A 17,708-nucleotide genomic window follows, 5' to 3' on the forward strand; every position below is an offset into this window, starting at 1 on the left:
TCTACCACCGGTTCATCCGCCGGGCGGCCCACATCATGCGCCCGCTCTATGAGGCTCTTAAAGACAAGGCCCCCAACCGGGACGTTGAATGGACGGCCAAGAGGATGGAAGCCTTCGAGGCTACGAAGGCCGCACTGAGTCGTGCCGCTATGCTGGCTCACCCGACCCACGGGGCCCCTGTCGCTCTCACTACCGATGCATCGGACTACGCTGTTGGAGCCGTATTCGAACAGTGGGTCGGCGGCGCCTGGCAACCGCTTGCTTTTTTCAGCCGTCAGCTGGTCCCCAGGGAGCGCAAATACAGCACGTTCGATAGAGAGCTCCTCGGCCTCTGGCTGGCGATCCGCCACTTCCGCTCCCTATTGGAAGACCGTGAGTTCACGGCATATGTGGACCATAAACCCCTCACTTTCGCCATGTCCAAGGTGGCCGAGCCGTGGTCCGCCCGCCAGCAACGCCAACTGTCGTTCATCTCTGAGTACACTACGGACATCCAACACATCGCCGGCAAATCCAATGTGGTCGCGGACTGCCTCTCCAGGGCGATCGTCGGCACTGTGCATCTGGGTCTCGACTACTCCCGCATGAGCGCAGACCAGGCCTCGGACCACGGGGTGCAGGCCCTCAAGACTTCTGACACGGGTTTGAGCCTGGAGGAAGTCGTGGTTGGTGACTCGGGTGTCAGGTTGCTGTGTGACCTCTCGGCTGACCAGCCTCGGCCGCTGGTCCCTGCAAACTGGCAAAGAGCTGTTTTCGAGGCGGTCCACAACCTCTCCCACCCCGGAAGGAAACCGTCCGTGAGGCTGGTGGCCCAGAAGTTCGTGTGGCGCGGTCTCAAGAAAGATGTGCAGGCCTGGGTCGACTCGTGCGTGGCCTGTCAGCGGGCTAAGGTGCATCGCCACACAAAAGCCCCCTTGGAGCCCTTCGCTGTCCACGAGAGGAGGTTTGACCACGTCAACGTCGACTTGGTAGGTCCACTTCCTCACTCGCACGGATTCACCTACTTGCTCACCATGGTGGACAGGACGACCCGCTGGCCCGAAGCCGTTCCCCTCTCCTCGACAACGTCGTCAGACGTGGCCCGGGCGTTCATCGGCACGTGGGTTGCACGCTTCGGGACACCGTGCGACCTTTCTTCAGATCGTGGCCCTCAGTTTACCTCTGAACTCTGGAACGCAGTCGCTGAGAGTTTGGGGGTCAAGCTGCACCGCACTACCGCCTATCACCCCCAGGCGAACGGTCTTTGCGAGCGGTTCCACCGCTCCATGAAAGCAGCCCTGCGTGCCGGCTTGACGGACGGCAACTGGTTGGATAAGCTCCCGTGGGTCATGCTCGGCCTCAGGTGCGCCCCCAAGGAGGACCTGTTGTCCTCATCCGCCGAACTCGTCTACGGCCAGCCACTGCGGGTCCCCGGCGAATTCATCCCGGACGTCACAGCGCCCTGGTCCGCAGCCAGGCAACGGTCCTCCCTGCTGGAGGCCGCAAAAGGGTTCGCGCCGGTTCCCACGTCGCAACATGGCACCCCAGCTGCCCGACTGCCCCGTCACCTGCGCTCTGCGGATTTTGTGTTTGTTCGTCATGACGCCCACCGTGGACCTCTCCGCCCCCCATACGACGGGCCGTTCAGGGTCCTGGAGCACGGGGATAAGAGCCTGCTCGTGGACATTGGCGGCAGACCCGAGACTGTTTCCGTGGACAGGGTCAAACCCGCGCACCTGGACATTGCCCAGCCTTTGGGGTTGGCCCTCCCCCCGCGCCGGGGTCGTCCCCCTTTGCCCTGTGCCCCTGCGCCCGCCGGGGTACCCTTGACCCCGCCTGAGCCCTTGTCCCGTGACTCAATGGACAGTGCGGCCCCACCCCCCTCGGCCCCTACAGTGCACACCCGCCGGGGTCGGGTCATCATCCCTCCACGGCGCAAGGATTTTGACTATGGGTGAATTCTGGGGGGGCTTGTGTGGTGTTTACATAATTCACCCGCGGGACCTCGAGTTGGGGTGCGGGGTTCCGCACGGACTGTTTTTGTTGTTGCGCTTCCGGAGGAAAGGTTAACAGAGTTCCCGCCGTTATGCGAGTAGTGTTTTGATGTCGAACAATAAAGCAAGTTCTGTTCCTGTGTCCGACACTCCGCCTTCGACTCCTTTTCTCCGGCGCTACAGCACCACACGTGCCGATGACCCCGGCAACCCGGAAGTAGCGCCGCAATCCAAAACAACGATAGCTTGCCTCAATGGCTTCAGGTGGGTATAAAAACAACGTGAGCTCAAACTATGTAATACGAGCCTCATGGGCACATTACAAAAAAAAAAAAAAAAAAACGGGAGAGCGCACACAATTGAAATGGTCGCTTTTTTTTAAAGTGCCCATTACCCTCGTTTCTACGTAGTTTGAGCTCACGTTGTTTTGACAGCAACCTGACGCCATAGGAAAGCTGTGGTGACAGATGAGCGAGAGGCTGCGCTACGGAACCAAAACTCTTGGTTGTAGTTGTAGTCAGTGAATCTAAAATCTATGAAAGCTTTCCCTTTTTAATGGAATTATGGAAATAAACTTGTCCATGTTAGTCTATTTTTGGGGATAGGGTGATAGTGTTTGCCTCTTGAAAATTCAAATTCTTATGAGTGCACAAAATTTAAATTCCAAACAAAACTGTGACCTGTGTGAAATGTGAAGTAAGGGCAAGCTTTCTCAGGTGGAATGTGCAGATTCAGCAGAGAGGGACTTAAAGGGAGGAAGTTAGAGCTCATCATGATGAAAACTGCAAGTGGCGAAAAATGCCATTTTCTCCAACTCAGGGTTACTTTAAAACACTTCAATTCCCCAAACCAAAGCGTTCTTGTTGAAAAGCCAGTTTTGTTTTAATTTGAGGTAGATATTTTATCAGATGGAAAGTGTTTAAATCTAAGTTAAAAGGAAAAGTAATTTGTGATACATCTTTATTCACAGCAAAATAATGTTACAAATAACCTAAATATTATAATAATAAAAGAATAAAATTGACAGCCTCAAAATTTGTTGAATTCCCTGTCTCATGGGGACTGTTTTAATATGTAATAAAAGTAGCAATTGGCTAATTTCGTGTTTTTCTTTTATTGTCTTTTCAACAACAAATGCAGACTGATGGAGTGCATTATCTGGTTTACATTTTCTCCAAAACCTATACAACTGTAAAAATACAAAAACAGGAATAAAAGAGAAAATGAATAAATCCAAAGATATATTAGGTATGTACAAAGTGTGGAGCAGAGCTACAGAAAAAAAGGAAAACTTTTAGGGGAACTGAATACAGTATTTGACATATTATAATGCAATTCTATGTGGTCCAGGTGCGTTTCAGAATGCAGTAATGCACATTCAAACAACAGCTGCAACTAACCCGTCACTCCAGACACAGGCTCCCAGACTTGAGCAAGCTACCACTTAACTTTGTTCTTTCATCTGGAATGTTCATTTTCTCTTTCGTCCTCCCCAACGTCACCACCGACTCAACGTTGTTGACACTAGAAAATACAGTGTCTTTAATTTTTTCTTGTATTTTGGCGTAGCCATTGTGGCTAAGCCTTTAAGTGGTTTTGGAAGGGGGACTCCTTTTGTCAATTTCTTTCTCAAATTTCATTATAACGATACATTTCAAGTTTTTTTTTTATTCTTACATAATTTGTTTGAGGCCTAGTTCCATATAAGTTTAGTCATAGTTTAGTCAGCTCAATAAAACATTTGCAGCTGCTTCACACTCAAGTGGACCGATATAGAAAACAAGCAAAAAAATATCATGTGAGACACCCCAGATATTAAAAAGGACAACAAAAACGACGCAAAACACATGTAGAACCAAACAGGAAAGACTCGACACAGTCGGACACCACATCAAAAACAAAAGTAAGAAAGAAAAAAAAAAAAGCCCCGCTACAGACAAGAGCTCAATTAATCATTTCGTGTCTACCCGCAAATAAACACCCTCCCTGCCCCCGGTCGCCTCACATGCACGCCATTTCTTACCTCCAGTTGGCTGCAGACTTCCCCTGAAGCTTGTGGTCTGTCTGTTGCTGGTTGGCATCCCAGTTCTCGCCGTCCGCCATGCCGCTGGGCTCTCATGCCTTCGTTGGCGTTGGCGCTCAGCAGTCAGACGGTGACACACCTGACAGATATGGGATGATGGGCTGCTGCCGCGTGCCGCGATAAAACGGAAAGTAGACTCTGACAGTGGTGACATTAGAAATCATTGCGTTTGCATATCATATCATATTGCACTGGAAATCCCATGTTAGTGTAATTGAAATCTAATTTAAAGTATGCTTTCATAATGTATCTATCCACAAACAATTAAACATGACTGCGTGTGTAGCTTCCCTTTGAATTAAAGAAGAAACGGTAGAAAATGTAGGTATGATGAACTAATGTAACTAATAAGCCTCAATGTTAGCTATTTAACTGGCACGGTCATGCACGAAGTTCTAACTTACGTGACCAGCCTACTCCATGGGGAACATTTACGTCACTTGTTGTTATATCAGTGGAAAATGTATATCGTGACATAATACTGGACATTTTTCAGATTATTTATTCGGTAAAAAAAAAAAAACTGTCTTTACTCAACCTACCACGTATGTTTTTGGAAGAAACTGGAGTGTCTGGAAAAATCCAATGCAGGTTTAGGGAGAACATGCAAATTTGAGCAGAATTCAGAATTGTGAGGCAGATGTGCTCATCAATCATCCACTGTGCCGCTAATATAATCGTTACCATATTAACCAATTATTGGTTGAATATTGAATAAATAATATGAATATGCTTCAGTAAAGTCCTATCATAAAGGTTAACTGCTCTTCTGTGAGGAATGGTTCTGTAACCTCAGGCTGGCAACTCAGTCGAATAATAAGTGATTCATGTGCTACCCTGACTACAACTGAGTAGCTTATCCTTTGGCGCATCCTTTTTAGTTCAACCCCGTAATCCATATGCTTTATCCCATCCTGAACTTTGAGTGACCTCATTAACCTTAATTTTAAACCAATACTTAGTTAAAGAATAAAAATCTGAGTAACCTGTTTTCCATAGAGTACAGTAGCTCTAAAGCATTATTTATACGCAGTACACCCTTAGTCTTTTTGTATTAAAAATAGTTTATACCAACATACATTATTTTGGCCGAAATAAATCAGAAAAATCCACAGCATTCTGGCACTTATTATTGTACATTTTCTTGTTGTGTACCAACAAGTCAAGTTAATAGCCGTAGAAAGAGAAGCTACAAATTTTGGTTTCTGAGTACTTTGGTCAAAGTAGCAAGTCTTTTCAAGTCAATGGGTTCAAGTAAAGTCACTGGTCATTACGCTTCAAGTTGCAACCTTAGTAACATATTGTTGAGTCTAAAGTCATCAAATTTATTACTTGAGCCTGACTCAAAATCCAAGTCATGTGACTTGAGTCCACACCCCTGACAAAAAATATTCAGAAGTGATATGGAATGGATTGTTCGAGGAGTTTCTACTTACTGTTTCCCACTTGGGGCAGTCATCTTTGAAAGCCAACACAGACGAAGTGAGAAATCATCGACTTTCCTCACGGAATGCATCCCCGTTTTGGAAAAATACACTGAATGTTAAATTGGTGAGCATAAATTGAACCAGACTCACAATTCTGAGGATGGGGGTTCCAAGCTGGGCCCCGCTTGTGTGGAATCTGTATGTTCTCCCCGTGCCTGCGTACGTTTTCCCTAGGCACTTTGGTTTCTTCCCACAACCCAAAAACATATGTGGTAAATTAATTGAAGACAATTTCTTGACCTAATAAATATTCTGAAAAATCTGCAGTAATATGAATCACTATATACATTTTCCAGTAATATAACAATAACTGGGGCGGCACGGTGGTTCAGCTGGTAAAGAGTTGGCCTCACAGTTCTGAGGTGTGGGGTTCAATCCTGGACCCGCCTGTGTGGTGTTTGCATATTCTCTCCGTGCCTGCGTGAGTTTCCTCCGGGCACTCTGGTTTCCTCCCACATTCAAAAAACATGAAACAATAATTGGACACTCTAAATTGCCCCTAGGTGTGATTGTGAATGTGGCTGTTTGTCTCTCTGTGCCCTGCGATTGGCTGACAACCAGTTCAGGGTGTACCCCACCTCGTGCCCATTGACAGCTGGGATAGGCTCCAGCCCTCCCCACGACCCTCGTGAGGATAAGCGGTGAAGAAAAATGGATGGATAACAATAACTGAAGTAAGTGCACCCCATGGAGTATAGTGGTCACTTGAGTTTGAACCTCAGGCAGGACCGTGCAGGATAAATAGCTGGAGTCTCTATATTGCCCTAGGTTGTGGTTGTGAATGTGACTGGTTGTCTGTCTCTATGTGCCCTGCGATAGGCTGGCAAACACTTCAGGGTGTACCCCGCTCCCTGCCCGATGATAGCTGGGATAGGCTCCAGCAGTCCTGCGACCCTTGTGAGGATAAGTGACTGTGATAATGATATATGATAATGGATGGCTGGATGGATGGAAGTTGAACCACAAAACATAAAGCAAAGCACATTTACACTGTCTTGACAGAACACATTTTATCATGATGTTACCTCAACTTGCTTCACATGAATAAAAGCATTTAAAAACAACGACATTTAAAGACAACAAACAGCGTATAAGCATTTGAAACAAAGAAAAAAGAAAAATACAAAAAAATTTAAACAAAAAAAATAAAAAAAGCAGTGTATAGTGCAAGAAATATTTAAAAGTGGAAATGCTGCAAAAAGCATGAGAAACTTTTTTGAAAACATAGATTTAAAATCGCTTACACTTGGGGCTGATATCACTCCTGTTTGCACCTTATTCCATCTGTGTGAAGCAGGAAAGATAAATGTTGCGTCACCATGTTGGTTTTGGACTCTGTGCTACACTTTTGACCCATGTGTAGATCTCAAAGCCCTAATGGGTTTAAATTGCATGAGCATTTTCTTTCATGTATTCAGGACCTAAACAATTTACAGATTTATAGATCGATAGCAGAACTTCTGAATCTATTCGAAAGCTAACTGGGAGCCCGTGTAGAGTCTTTAGAATCGGAGTAATGCTCTGGCGTCCTTGTTCTTGTCAGAATCTAAATTCTGAATGAGCTGTGCTTGTTTTATGCTCTTTTGGTTGGTGCCCAGTCAGAAGACCATTACAGCAGTCAAGTGTTCTTGACATGAAAGCACATGTTAGCTTCACTTGGTCTGCTTGGCACATGCAAGGCTTCACTCTGGATATATTCTTTAATTAAGTAATTGATTTTATTTGACTGTTGAAAGTTGGTCAGAATCTACCAGAACACCAAGGTTTCCGCTCTTGTTTTTTGTTTTTTAAAGATAGTGGGTCTGAGTATTTACTAACAAAAAAAAAAAAAGGTCTCATCCAGTTGTTTAACTGTTTTAGACAGTGACACAAAACCTTAATATAACTGTCATTTTCTTTTCCTTTCGGCTTGTCACGATAGGGGTTGCCGCCACAGAGTGTCATCTTTTTCCATCTCCTGCATCTTCCTCTCTAACACCAACTGCTCTTATGTCTTCTCTCACAACATCCATCAACCTTGTCTTTGGTCTTCCTCTCACTCTTTTTCCTGGCAGCTCCATCCTCAGTACCGTTCTACCAATATACTCACTCTCTCGCCTCTTGACATGTCCAAACCATCGAAGTCTGCTCTCTTGAACCTCGTCTCCAAAACATACAACTTTGGCTGTCCTTCTAATGAGCTAATTTCGAATCCTATCCAACCTACTCACTTCTAGAGAGAACCTCAACATCTTAATTTCCTCCAGCTCAGCTTCCTGTTGTCTCTTCAGTGCCACCGTCTCTAATCCGTACATCATGGCCAGCCTCACCACTCCCACCTCCAGCGCTCTGATTCACACACATATTCTGTTTTTCTTTGGCTAATCGTCATTCCTCTCCTTTCCAGTGCATGCCTCCATCTTTCTAATTGTTCCTCCACCTGCTCCCTGCTTTCACTGCATATCACAATGTCATCTGCAAACATCATGGTCCAAGGGGATTCCAGTCTAACTTCATCTCTCAGTCCATCCATTACCACAACAAACAGGAAGGGGCTCAGAGCGGATCCCCGATGCAGTCCCACCTCCACCTTGAATTCTTCTGTCACACCTACGACACACCTCACCACTGTTCGGCTTCTGTCATACAAGTCCTGTACTGTTCTGATATATTTCTCTGCCACACGAGATTTATGCATGCAGTACCACAGTTCCTCTCTTGGTATTCTGTCATAAGCTTTTTATAGATCCACTAAGACACAATGTAGCTCCTTCTGGCCTTCTCTGTACTTTTCCACTAAGATCTTCAAGGAAAATAATACATCTCTGGTACTTTGTCTAAGCATGAAGCCATACTGTTGCTCGTTGATACTTACTTCTGTACTGAGTCTAGCCTCCACTTCTCTTTCCCATTACTTCATTGTGTCATGGTCCTGCCGGTCCAGCCCTGGCTGTGCGGGTGCCCGTGCGTTCGCGCTGATTGGGAGGCGCACACCTGCGCCTCATGCTGGCTGATTGGCCCCGGTGTATAAAGGACCATGGAGACGACTGGTCCGGCGCCAGATCGTTTCAACTCATGCCCGTTCCTGTACTCCCGTATCTCTGATCGACAACCCGTGTGTACTGACCTCCGGCTGTTCTCTGACTGACTCTGTAAGCCTGACACCTTTGATACTTCTGCCTGCTCTGATCGATCTCCCGTGTACTGTACCCTGCCTGCCCGCTGACCTGCTCTCTACGCCCGATGTCCTGACTACCGCTGCTGCACCTGACTGCCTGCCCGATCCCTGACCTTGGAATAATAAACGTTTTCCCCGATTTACATCTGCGTCTCCCGACTCCTGCATTTGGGTCCTACCTCCCTTCCGATGGGTCTTGACACAATGTGTGGCTCATCAACTCTATTCCTCGATTATTCCCACAGCTCCGCACATTCCCTTTGTTCTTAAAAATGGGAACGAGCACACTTTTCCTCCATTCTTCAGGCATCTTCTCTTCAGCTCGTATTCTGTAGAATAAGTTGGTCAAAAACGCCACAGCCAGTTCTCAAAATTGCTTCCATACCTCCACAGGTATGTCATCAGCACCTCCTTACCAAACATTATTTGGATACTCTAAATTGCTCCTATTTGTGATTGTGAGTGCGACTGTTGTATGTCTCCCTGTGCCAAGCGATTGGCTGGCAACCAGTTCAGGGTGTACCCTGCCTCTTGCCTGTTGACAGCTGGGATAGGCTCTGGCACTCTTGTGACCTTGATGGTGGGTTGGATTCTTAATATGTCAACAGAGGTCAAATGTGTCTCGTATAGCAGATAGTTCTTTACTTTTTATTGTCAACATGAATGTTAAAGTCTCCTATTTTGACAAAAGATGTAGTCTTAAAGGAATACTCCGGTGATTGCTTACCTCGATGATTATCTGGTTAATCCATTGTAAATATGTGGCTGTAAATAATGGTGAATGGATCTTCGGAGGGGAATGACGCGGAGTCTGACTAGCTAACTATCCACTGGCGCAGAACAGTTGAACGCCGATCGTGTCGGAACTAATTTTGACAAAGGTCACTCAATGAAAAAATATGCGGAGTACCGAAGTTTTCAACAAGAATGGACAGCCTTTGTGGAAAGGGAGGGTTCTGCTGTGTGTCTAAATTCACAGAATGGGGAGTATGCCAAAGCATTCGTACTCGACGTTGCCAATCAACATTTTGCCAACTTTGCATAAAGACAAGATAATCAAACGGATAAAAGACATGCCTTTGTCATAGCATCATGCTGGCAAATCAAATTGAATTATGTTCACGATTAACAGATGAAAGTCTCAACATCTGCATGATGTATGAAGCACAAGAAGTACTTTTGTCATTATTGTTTAGCAACATCATAACAATATTATTTAAAAGAATTCAGAAACTTATTGTACTCTAAAAGTTTTGGTCTTAAATAAATGCGCAAATACACTTGTGCATGTGTTGTACGGCTCACGGTGACCACACTTTGCTAGCCACTGGGTCCTTAAATGTTTCTTTTTCTTTCTGGTCAGAATATGCCACTGAGCCTTCATCGGATTATTTCTATCCGAATTATGGTAAAATTTCACGACACAGTAGGGCATTTTCACGTGTCCGATGGTGGTGGTACTGCATGTAATAACACTACAAATCGGCCATGATTTCTTTGTTTACGCATAGAATATATCACATCCGTGCAAGTAGGTCATGTGACTCGCCGAAATGGCAGCGCCCATGAAAATTCGTAATTGACGATAAAAATCTTCTCAAAACACTATTAAATGATATCGGATTAACGTCAGATTTTCAAGGTACAGTACATATGACATGACCTATTGGATTAAGGCTTTTTATTGTTCAGTAGAGTAGTACTTTCACGACAACTTTTTTTTCAGAACTGACAGCAGGTACCATGCCTCCTGCCCGATGATGGCTGGGATTAGCTTCAGCACTCCCGCAACCCTCGTGAAGATAAGCGGTTCAGAAAATGGATGGATGGATATAACTGTTAAATTGACAGCTGTAGCCAGCTACAGTATAAACGTCCTGAGATCCTGATTTTGTCTGCAGGCGCAGCATTTAATGTACAACTTGCTACATAATGTAGTACACATGTTGTAGAGGTAAATGAATTTCACCAACCAACTCCCACCTGGTTCTTGTGTGTTTACTTTTTCAATTAAAATACTTTTTCAATTAAAACACGTTTCGTAAAGACACATTTAAGGTTTGAAGGTTAAACATTTGAAGAAGTTAAGACTAAAAAGCAACATAATATAAACATAAATGGAGGAAAGTAATAGTAATAGTTGTTATAGCATAATAATTTAAATTGAATTCTGATTTATTATAAGCATACTACCTTGCCATTGGCTGGCAACCAGATCAGGGTGTACCCTGTTTCTCGACCCAAGATAGTTGGGATAGTCTCCAGCATACCCGCAACCCAAGTGAGGATAAGCAGTATGGAAAATGGATAGATTATTATAATCCCTCAAAAGATCATTCTGTACTGTACCTCTGGATTTTATTTAAAACTTTGCTTTCAGGCCAACGTCTTATGGCCATGATTAAATGTCTTTTCAATGGTGTGAAGGCCTAAAATGTGAAAAGTACTTGGCCATCTTCAAAAGCTTGCACTTTTTCGCCTCTGCTCATCAACCCATAGTGCAGGATTTATATCCAATTTCAACATATTGAGCACCCATGGATCTTGCTGTGCTCCTCGAATGAACTCTTCCATATTAATGCAACCTGTGGAACAAATGAAAATGAATAGTTAGCACAGTCTGTCTTTAGGCCTGCAGGTGCTTTAATGCACAGGAATGGTGATAAACACTTACCATCTCCATCACTATCAACAGCCTGCATTATTCGTTCCACAGCATCATCTACTGTCAAATTGGACTCATCTGTTTCAGTCTTTGTGCCTTTTTTTACACGATAGATGCTCTGGATAGAAATAAAGTAAATCATGTTAAGCGGATTCTTTCCCGGAAATATAAACAGCACCACTTTGAACATTTGAATGTTTTTTGGTATTCAGATCCATCCCCCTACAGCAACAGAAAACTGTACACATAACAATGCCAAATGATTACTAGTATTGTACTTTTGTTGTTCCCTTTGCAATATATGGTGAATGGGCTTTGATTTCTATAGGGCTTTTCTATTTTCGCATCATCAGACTGAAAGCTGTTAAAAGGTTTTGGCCCCCTTTTCAAATTTTTACATTATTGAAAGTTTCCTGATTTTGTTTGCGATAATTAAACAAATGCAAAAATCAGTCAAAGATTACCAAAGTAAATATATATACTGTTCTTAAATGGTTATTTTAATTTAAAGTTTATTAGGGCAGCACGGTGTTGAATGGTAAGCACATGTGCCTCATAGTTCTGGGGACCTGGGTTAAAATTCAGCCTCCCCTGTGTGGAGTGTGTTGTTTATGTTCTCCAGATGCCTAATTGGGTTTTCTCCGGGTACTTTGGTTTCCTCCCAGATTCCCAAAAGGTGCATGGTAGGTTGACTGAAGACTAACTTGCCCCGAGGTGCAAATGTGAGTGTGAATGGCTGTTTGTCAATGGGTGTTTTTGCCCCGCAATTGGCTGCCAACCAATTCAGGGTGTACTCCACCTCTTGCCTGAAGAAAGCTGGGATACACTCCAGCACATCCACAGACAAAGTGAGGGTGAGTCGTACAGAAAATGGTCATGTGTGAAAAACTAATTCCCTCCCCTTATCAAATCAAGAACTAACTGTGGCTAACCATATTTTTTGGTTCATTTTCACTGACCACACCCGAGCCTGATTACCTCGAGACTTGTTGAACTCAGCTAAAGGAACACAAAAAGCTGCAAAAAAAACCCCACAATACAAAGAGATTCCACAACAGATGAGAAATAATGGAAATGAAATTTATTCATCTTTATAGGGTTGAAAAGCAATTTCTAAATTGTTAGGGTTATAGCGAACCACGGTGAGAGCCATAATCGTCAAATAGAAAAATTATGGAAAAGTTGTGAACCTTCCCAGAAGTGGGTGGTTTCCAAAAATAGTCCCAAGAACATGAGTGACTAATCCAGAAAGGAACCCAGGACAACAAGACTCATTTTACTTTTGCTGAAAACACCTGAAGCTTTCACTCAAGCTAGTTGTCAGGGTCATAGCAAATTCAAAGAAATAGAGACTAGCCGTACAATTAAATCTCTTTGCCTTTGAGATAGACTTACATTGATGATTGACCGAAGTTCATCCTTATCCACATAGCCGTTGCTGTCTCTGTCGTACACTTTGAATGACCACCGCAGTTTATGCTCCATGTCTCCACGAAAAACAAGATTAAGTGCGGCCACAAACTCAAGGAAATCTATTGTATTGTCCTGAAAGAGAAGGTGGATTAGGATCAATTGTATTAATTTCCCATTTTTTTGTGTACAGATTAAATGACACACGGCCTATGAGTTCAAAATACCTCACCATATTACTGTCAAAAGCTCGAAACATGTTCTCTGCATAATCCGACGCTTCACCTGTTGGGTCCACTCCGAAGAAACGCTTGAATTCATGAAGAAAAAGTAGTCCACTCGGGCATTCCGTGACAAATTTTTTATACATATCCTGAAGTGCTTTGACATCAATTTCTTCAGCGTTTTCTGTTTGCTGTGCCTGCCCCATAATTTGTATTTTAGCACGTCCTTTTACTTGAAGCTGTTAGTATGTTCTCCATCCTCGAGTGTGCAGACTAGAAATGGACGCTTTATTGACTTGGGCGTTCCTTAAGCCTGTTGAATCCTAAAGATCCAGTTTACGTTTGAGACAGGAGATTAGTGTATTGGAGGATTAAGACTGGATTACCTTGTTGGGGTTTTCTCTGACTGGGTTAGCCTCAGAGTTAAAGGTGGCCTCGGCCAAAACCACAGGTAAGCATGTTTATCAATGGCTTTCTTCATCATGGCCTGAAAAATCAGTTCAGGGAAGAAAAAAAAAGGCAATTTGAAAATTATTCATTCTCTGGGATCCTCCCACCCATTTCACATATTTATTTTATACATACTTACTTTTTTTCATGTATTTTTTGGAAACTGATATTGGACAATTTTGCATCAAGAAATCAAAAACTGACATGTTTCTCTTGTTCTGATCAAGTTTTTATGCTTAGTTGTTAATACTTTATTAATCAAATGTTACAAGGTTTGCTTGCTGTAAAGTGATTAATATACATTGGTAAAAGTAAGTACTGTATCTTTATATTAAATGTCACATCATCCTTGTTGAAAATTCAGGGCACGAACATCCGATAATTTAAACCTCTAATGGAACAATACCTCTACATACAAACATGTCTGTAGTTAAAAAGGTAACCTGATTGAGCAAATAGCTATTTATTTTTTGAGTCAGCATATCAAAATTGACTTAAAACAGAAAAAAAACCCTTTGACGATAAATTTGTTGCTGACCAGTGTAATTAAGCATTACTGTATTTTGAAGAGAAAGGTCAGCAGTTTTAGATATATCCTGTAAATCTACAAGAAGTTCTTCCATATTATGTTATAAGCTTTGTGAAATGTACTAATGATAGCTTTCAATGGTCATTTAATAAATACATACAGTGCCTCGTGAAAGTATTTGGCCCCCTTGAACTTTTCAAGCTTTTGCCATATTACAGGCTTCGAACATAAAGATATAAAATTTTCAGTTTTTGTCAAGCATCAACAACAAGTGGGACACAATCATGAAGTTGAATGAAATTTATTGGATATTTTATACTTTTTAAAAAAATGAAAAACTGAAAAGTGGGGCGTGCAATATTCTTCGGCCCCTTTACATTCAGTGCAGAAAACTGACTCCAGAAGTTCAATGAGGATTTCTGAATGATTCAGTGTTGACTGATGATGATAAGATGATAAGATAGAATCCACCTGTGTGTAATCAAGTCTCTGTATAAATGCACCTGCTCTGTGATAGTCTCAGGGTTGTGTTTAACGTGGAGAGAGCATCATGAAGACAAAGGGACACACTGGGCAGGTCCGAGATACTGTGGTGGAGAAGTTTAAAGCCGGATTTGGATACGAAAACATTTCCCAAGCTTTAAATATCTCAAGGATGACTGCGCAAACAATCATCTTGAAATGGAATGAGTATCAGACCCCTGCAAATCTAACAAGACCCTGCAGTCCCTCTAAACTTTCACCTCGAACAAGAAGAACAATGATCAGAGATGGAGCCAAGAGACCAATGATCACTCTGGGTGACCTGCAGAGATCTACAGCTGGGGTGGAGAGTCTGTCGATAAGACAACAATCGGTTGTACACTGCACAAATCTGGCCTTTATGGATGAGTGACAAGAAGAAATCCATTTCTCAAAGAACCCCAAAAAAGTCTTGTTTAAACTTTGCCACAAGCCACCTGGGAGACACACCAAACGTGTGGAAGAAGGTGCTCTGGTCGCATGAAAGCAAAATCAAATTCATTGCCCACAATGCAGAACGATATGTTTGGCGTAAAAGCAACAGAGCTCATCACCCTGAACACATCTTCCCCACTGTCAAATATGGTGGTGGCAGCCTCATGGTTTGGGGGTGCTTTTCTTCAGCAGGGACATGTAAGATGGTTAAAACTGATGGGAAGATGAATAGAGCCAAATACAGGACCATTCTGGAAGAAAACTTGTTCAAGTCTACAAAAGACCTGAGAATGCGACGGAGATTTATCTTCCAACAGGACAATGATCCAAAACATAAAGTCAAATCTACAATGGGATGGTTTACAAATAAACGTATCCAGGTGTTAGAATGGCCAAGTCAAAGTCCAGACCTGAATCCAATCGAGAATCTGTGGGCAGAGCTGAAGACTGCTGTTCACAAACGCTCTCCATCCAACCTCACTGAACTCGAGCTGTTTTGGAAGCAAGAATGGTGAAGAATTTCAGTCTCTTGATGTGCAGAACTGATGGAGACATACCCCAAGTGACTTGGAGCTGTAATTGCAGCAAAAGCTACAAAGTATTAATGGAAGGGGCCCGAATAATATTGCACGCCCCGCTTCTCAGGTTTTTATTTCTTTACAAAGTATAAAACATCCAATAAATTTTGTTCCACTTCATGATTGTGTCCCACTTGTTGATGATTCTTGACAAACAATTAATCTTATGTCTTTATGTTTGAAGCCTGAAATGTGGCAAAAGGTTGAAAAGTTTAAGGAGGCCGAATACTTTCACAAGGCACTGTAAATGGAAGGGTGATAGGAAAACTGTAACAATAACTTTTGGCATAGCAAATCAACGCAGACCTTATTTGCCCCTTTCAAAACCTTTTTACAGCTTAGCAATCTAAATTTTTTCTCATTTTTTTCTTGGTTTCTCTTTTAACTGTACATAGATATTGTACAGTTGTTCTTAGTTACTCTTAGCTGCTGTCCAGTAAAGACAACCTAAGAGCATAAGATGCTCAGAGCCAGGCTAGTTTTGCGATTGGTATATCAATCTCATTTAATTAGATTGTACTAGGCAAGGGAGACAAATCCTTCAAGACGTGGCTTGAGGATGATCTCGATGTAGGTCAAATTTAAGGGCAACACTTACATTGTGTTTTTTAAAGCACTCCCGTGTGTGTGTGGTCCCTGATCAATTAAAGCTGTTCCAAGTTTTCACAGTAACACTTGGATTTAATGTAATTAAACATCTAACGCAAAAGTTCAAATTCCCTTAAATACCAGAGGTGGGTGTAAGTCACATACCTGTATTTGCAAGTCACAAATAAGTCTCAAGTGATAACCTTCAAGTCTCAAGCAAGTCTCAAAAAAATTGCGTGAAAAAAAAAAAACCCAAGCGTCAAGTTGAGTCAAGGCAATAATTGGTTTAAGTCAAGACTTAATTAAGTCCTAAAATCTTGCTTCATTGACCACACATATTGGAGAGATAATAAATCATACCACTAAAAGTATTTATTCTTTATAAAAGTGGAAATAACACAACTGAGATAATTATTAATTGCACACTCACTGAACAGACCGTGTACGTTGTGTTGACCGCCTTGTAACTCCTATAGTGCTTAAAGGGGAAATCCAGTGCTTTGCATGAACAGTGTATCCAATAGGTCATGCAATATGTACCCTATTTTGACAATGTGATATTAAATCCCCTCTCATTTAATAGTGTTTTGAGAAGATTTTTATCGACAATTACAAATTTTCAGGGGGCTGCCATTTTCGTGAGTCACATGACCTACTTGCGCGGATGTGACGTGTACTGTGCCGCAACAAAGGCTCGATTACATGGGACACCATTTATGCCCAGCCCTGATTTCTTGGATTTATTCTCATCTGATGAAGAAATAGGAGTATCGGTTGATCGGCAAGACGGAGGAATACTTCCATACAGATGTGAACCTGTGGCTGTAAATGTTGAATATTCGAATGGTTCTTCGGGCGGAATGACGCGGAGTCTGACGAGTGAGCTCCGGCGGACGCCGAAGCTACACTAAAGGACTCCGCCGCCACCAAAGCTCGGCTAAAGGCCTCCCCGGACGTTGATGTCGGGCTGCGAGCTCAGTAGCGGCGGATGCCTTTAGCCGAGTTTCGGCGTCCGGAGCTATTGGCCTCCGTCGCCTGGAAGCTCGGCTTGCGGCTCGCCGCTGAGCTCACTCACAATTAAGCAATAGCCGAGACTGTTTTCTGTTAGGCTAATGAGCTAAAGGAGAATTAATTGATGAGATTCATAATGAAAGAACTAATACATGACAAAAATGTTTCCATCCTTGGAAAAAAAAACAAACAGAAATGTGACCAAAATCTGAATTACCCCTTTGTCACCTACTTTAATTAAATCACTCAGTTGGATTTTTAAAATGTATTTAGAACCAATGACACTGTGGTCTCAATGTAAAAAGCAGTGCATAAAGCTTTACCCAACACAGCAAATAACATTTTAATGGTGACGCTCCAATAAACACGTTCACTAGTATGAAATTCCATTCACACGTCCTGTAGCTCCTCACAATTTGTGCTCTATTTACTTATGGTGGAATGCATTTTGTCAATGATGTTCTATCACTGTGATTGTCATGCAAGGTAATCCCATCCGGCAGATCTGTGCACTTGACATCTTCTACCAACGCCCCATTTATTTATTTATTCGTCCATCCATGCATTTTCTTAGCCGCTTATCCTCACAAGGGTCG

The 17,708-nt window shown here is 43.0% G+C and overlaps 2 protein-coding genes across 2 annotated transcripts in view; both read right to left on the reverse strand.

Annotated features, from left to right (window-relative positions):
* Window positions 1-4,136, reverse strand: part of LOC133498390 (C-Jun-amino-terminal kinase-interacting protein 1-like) — a 57,470-nt gene extending 53,334 nt beyond the window's left edge. The window contains exon 1 of the mRNA XM_061815133.1: window positions 3,997-4,136. Within this exon, the coding sequence (XP_061671117.1) occupies window positions 3,997-4,076 (80 nt within the window). The 5' untranslated portion in view covers window positions 4,077-4,136. The remainder of the gene's footprint in view (window positions 1-3,996) is intronic.
* A 7,021-nt stretch (window positions 4,137-11,157) lies between these two features.
* Window positions 11,158-13,205, reverse strand: LOC133497957 (guanylyl cyclase-activating protein 2-like). Its single transcript, XM_061814255.1, has 4 exons — window positions 13,008-13,205; window positions 12,761-12,910; window positions 11,375-11,483; window positions 11,158-11,285 (listed from the first exon to the last, which is right to left on the reverse strand). Exons 1-4 carry the CDS (start codon window positions 13,203-13,205, stop codon window positions 11,158-11,160), a joined length of 585 nt encoding a protein of 194 aa, XP_061670239.1.
* Between the last annotated feature and the right edge of the window lie 4,503 nt (window positions 13,206-17,708).

This window comes from Syngnathoides biaculeatus, chromosome 3 (genome assembly GCF_019802595.1).
Source record: "Syngnathoides biaculeatus isolate LvHL_M chromosome 3, ASM1980259v1, whole genome shotgun sequence".
Lineage (NCBI taxonomy): Eukaryota > Metazoa > Chordata > Actinopteri > Syngnathiformes > Syngnathidae > Syngnathoides > Syngnathoides biaculeatus.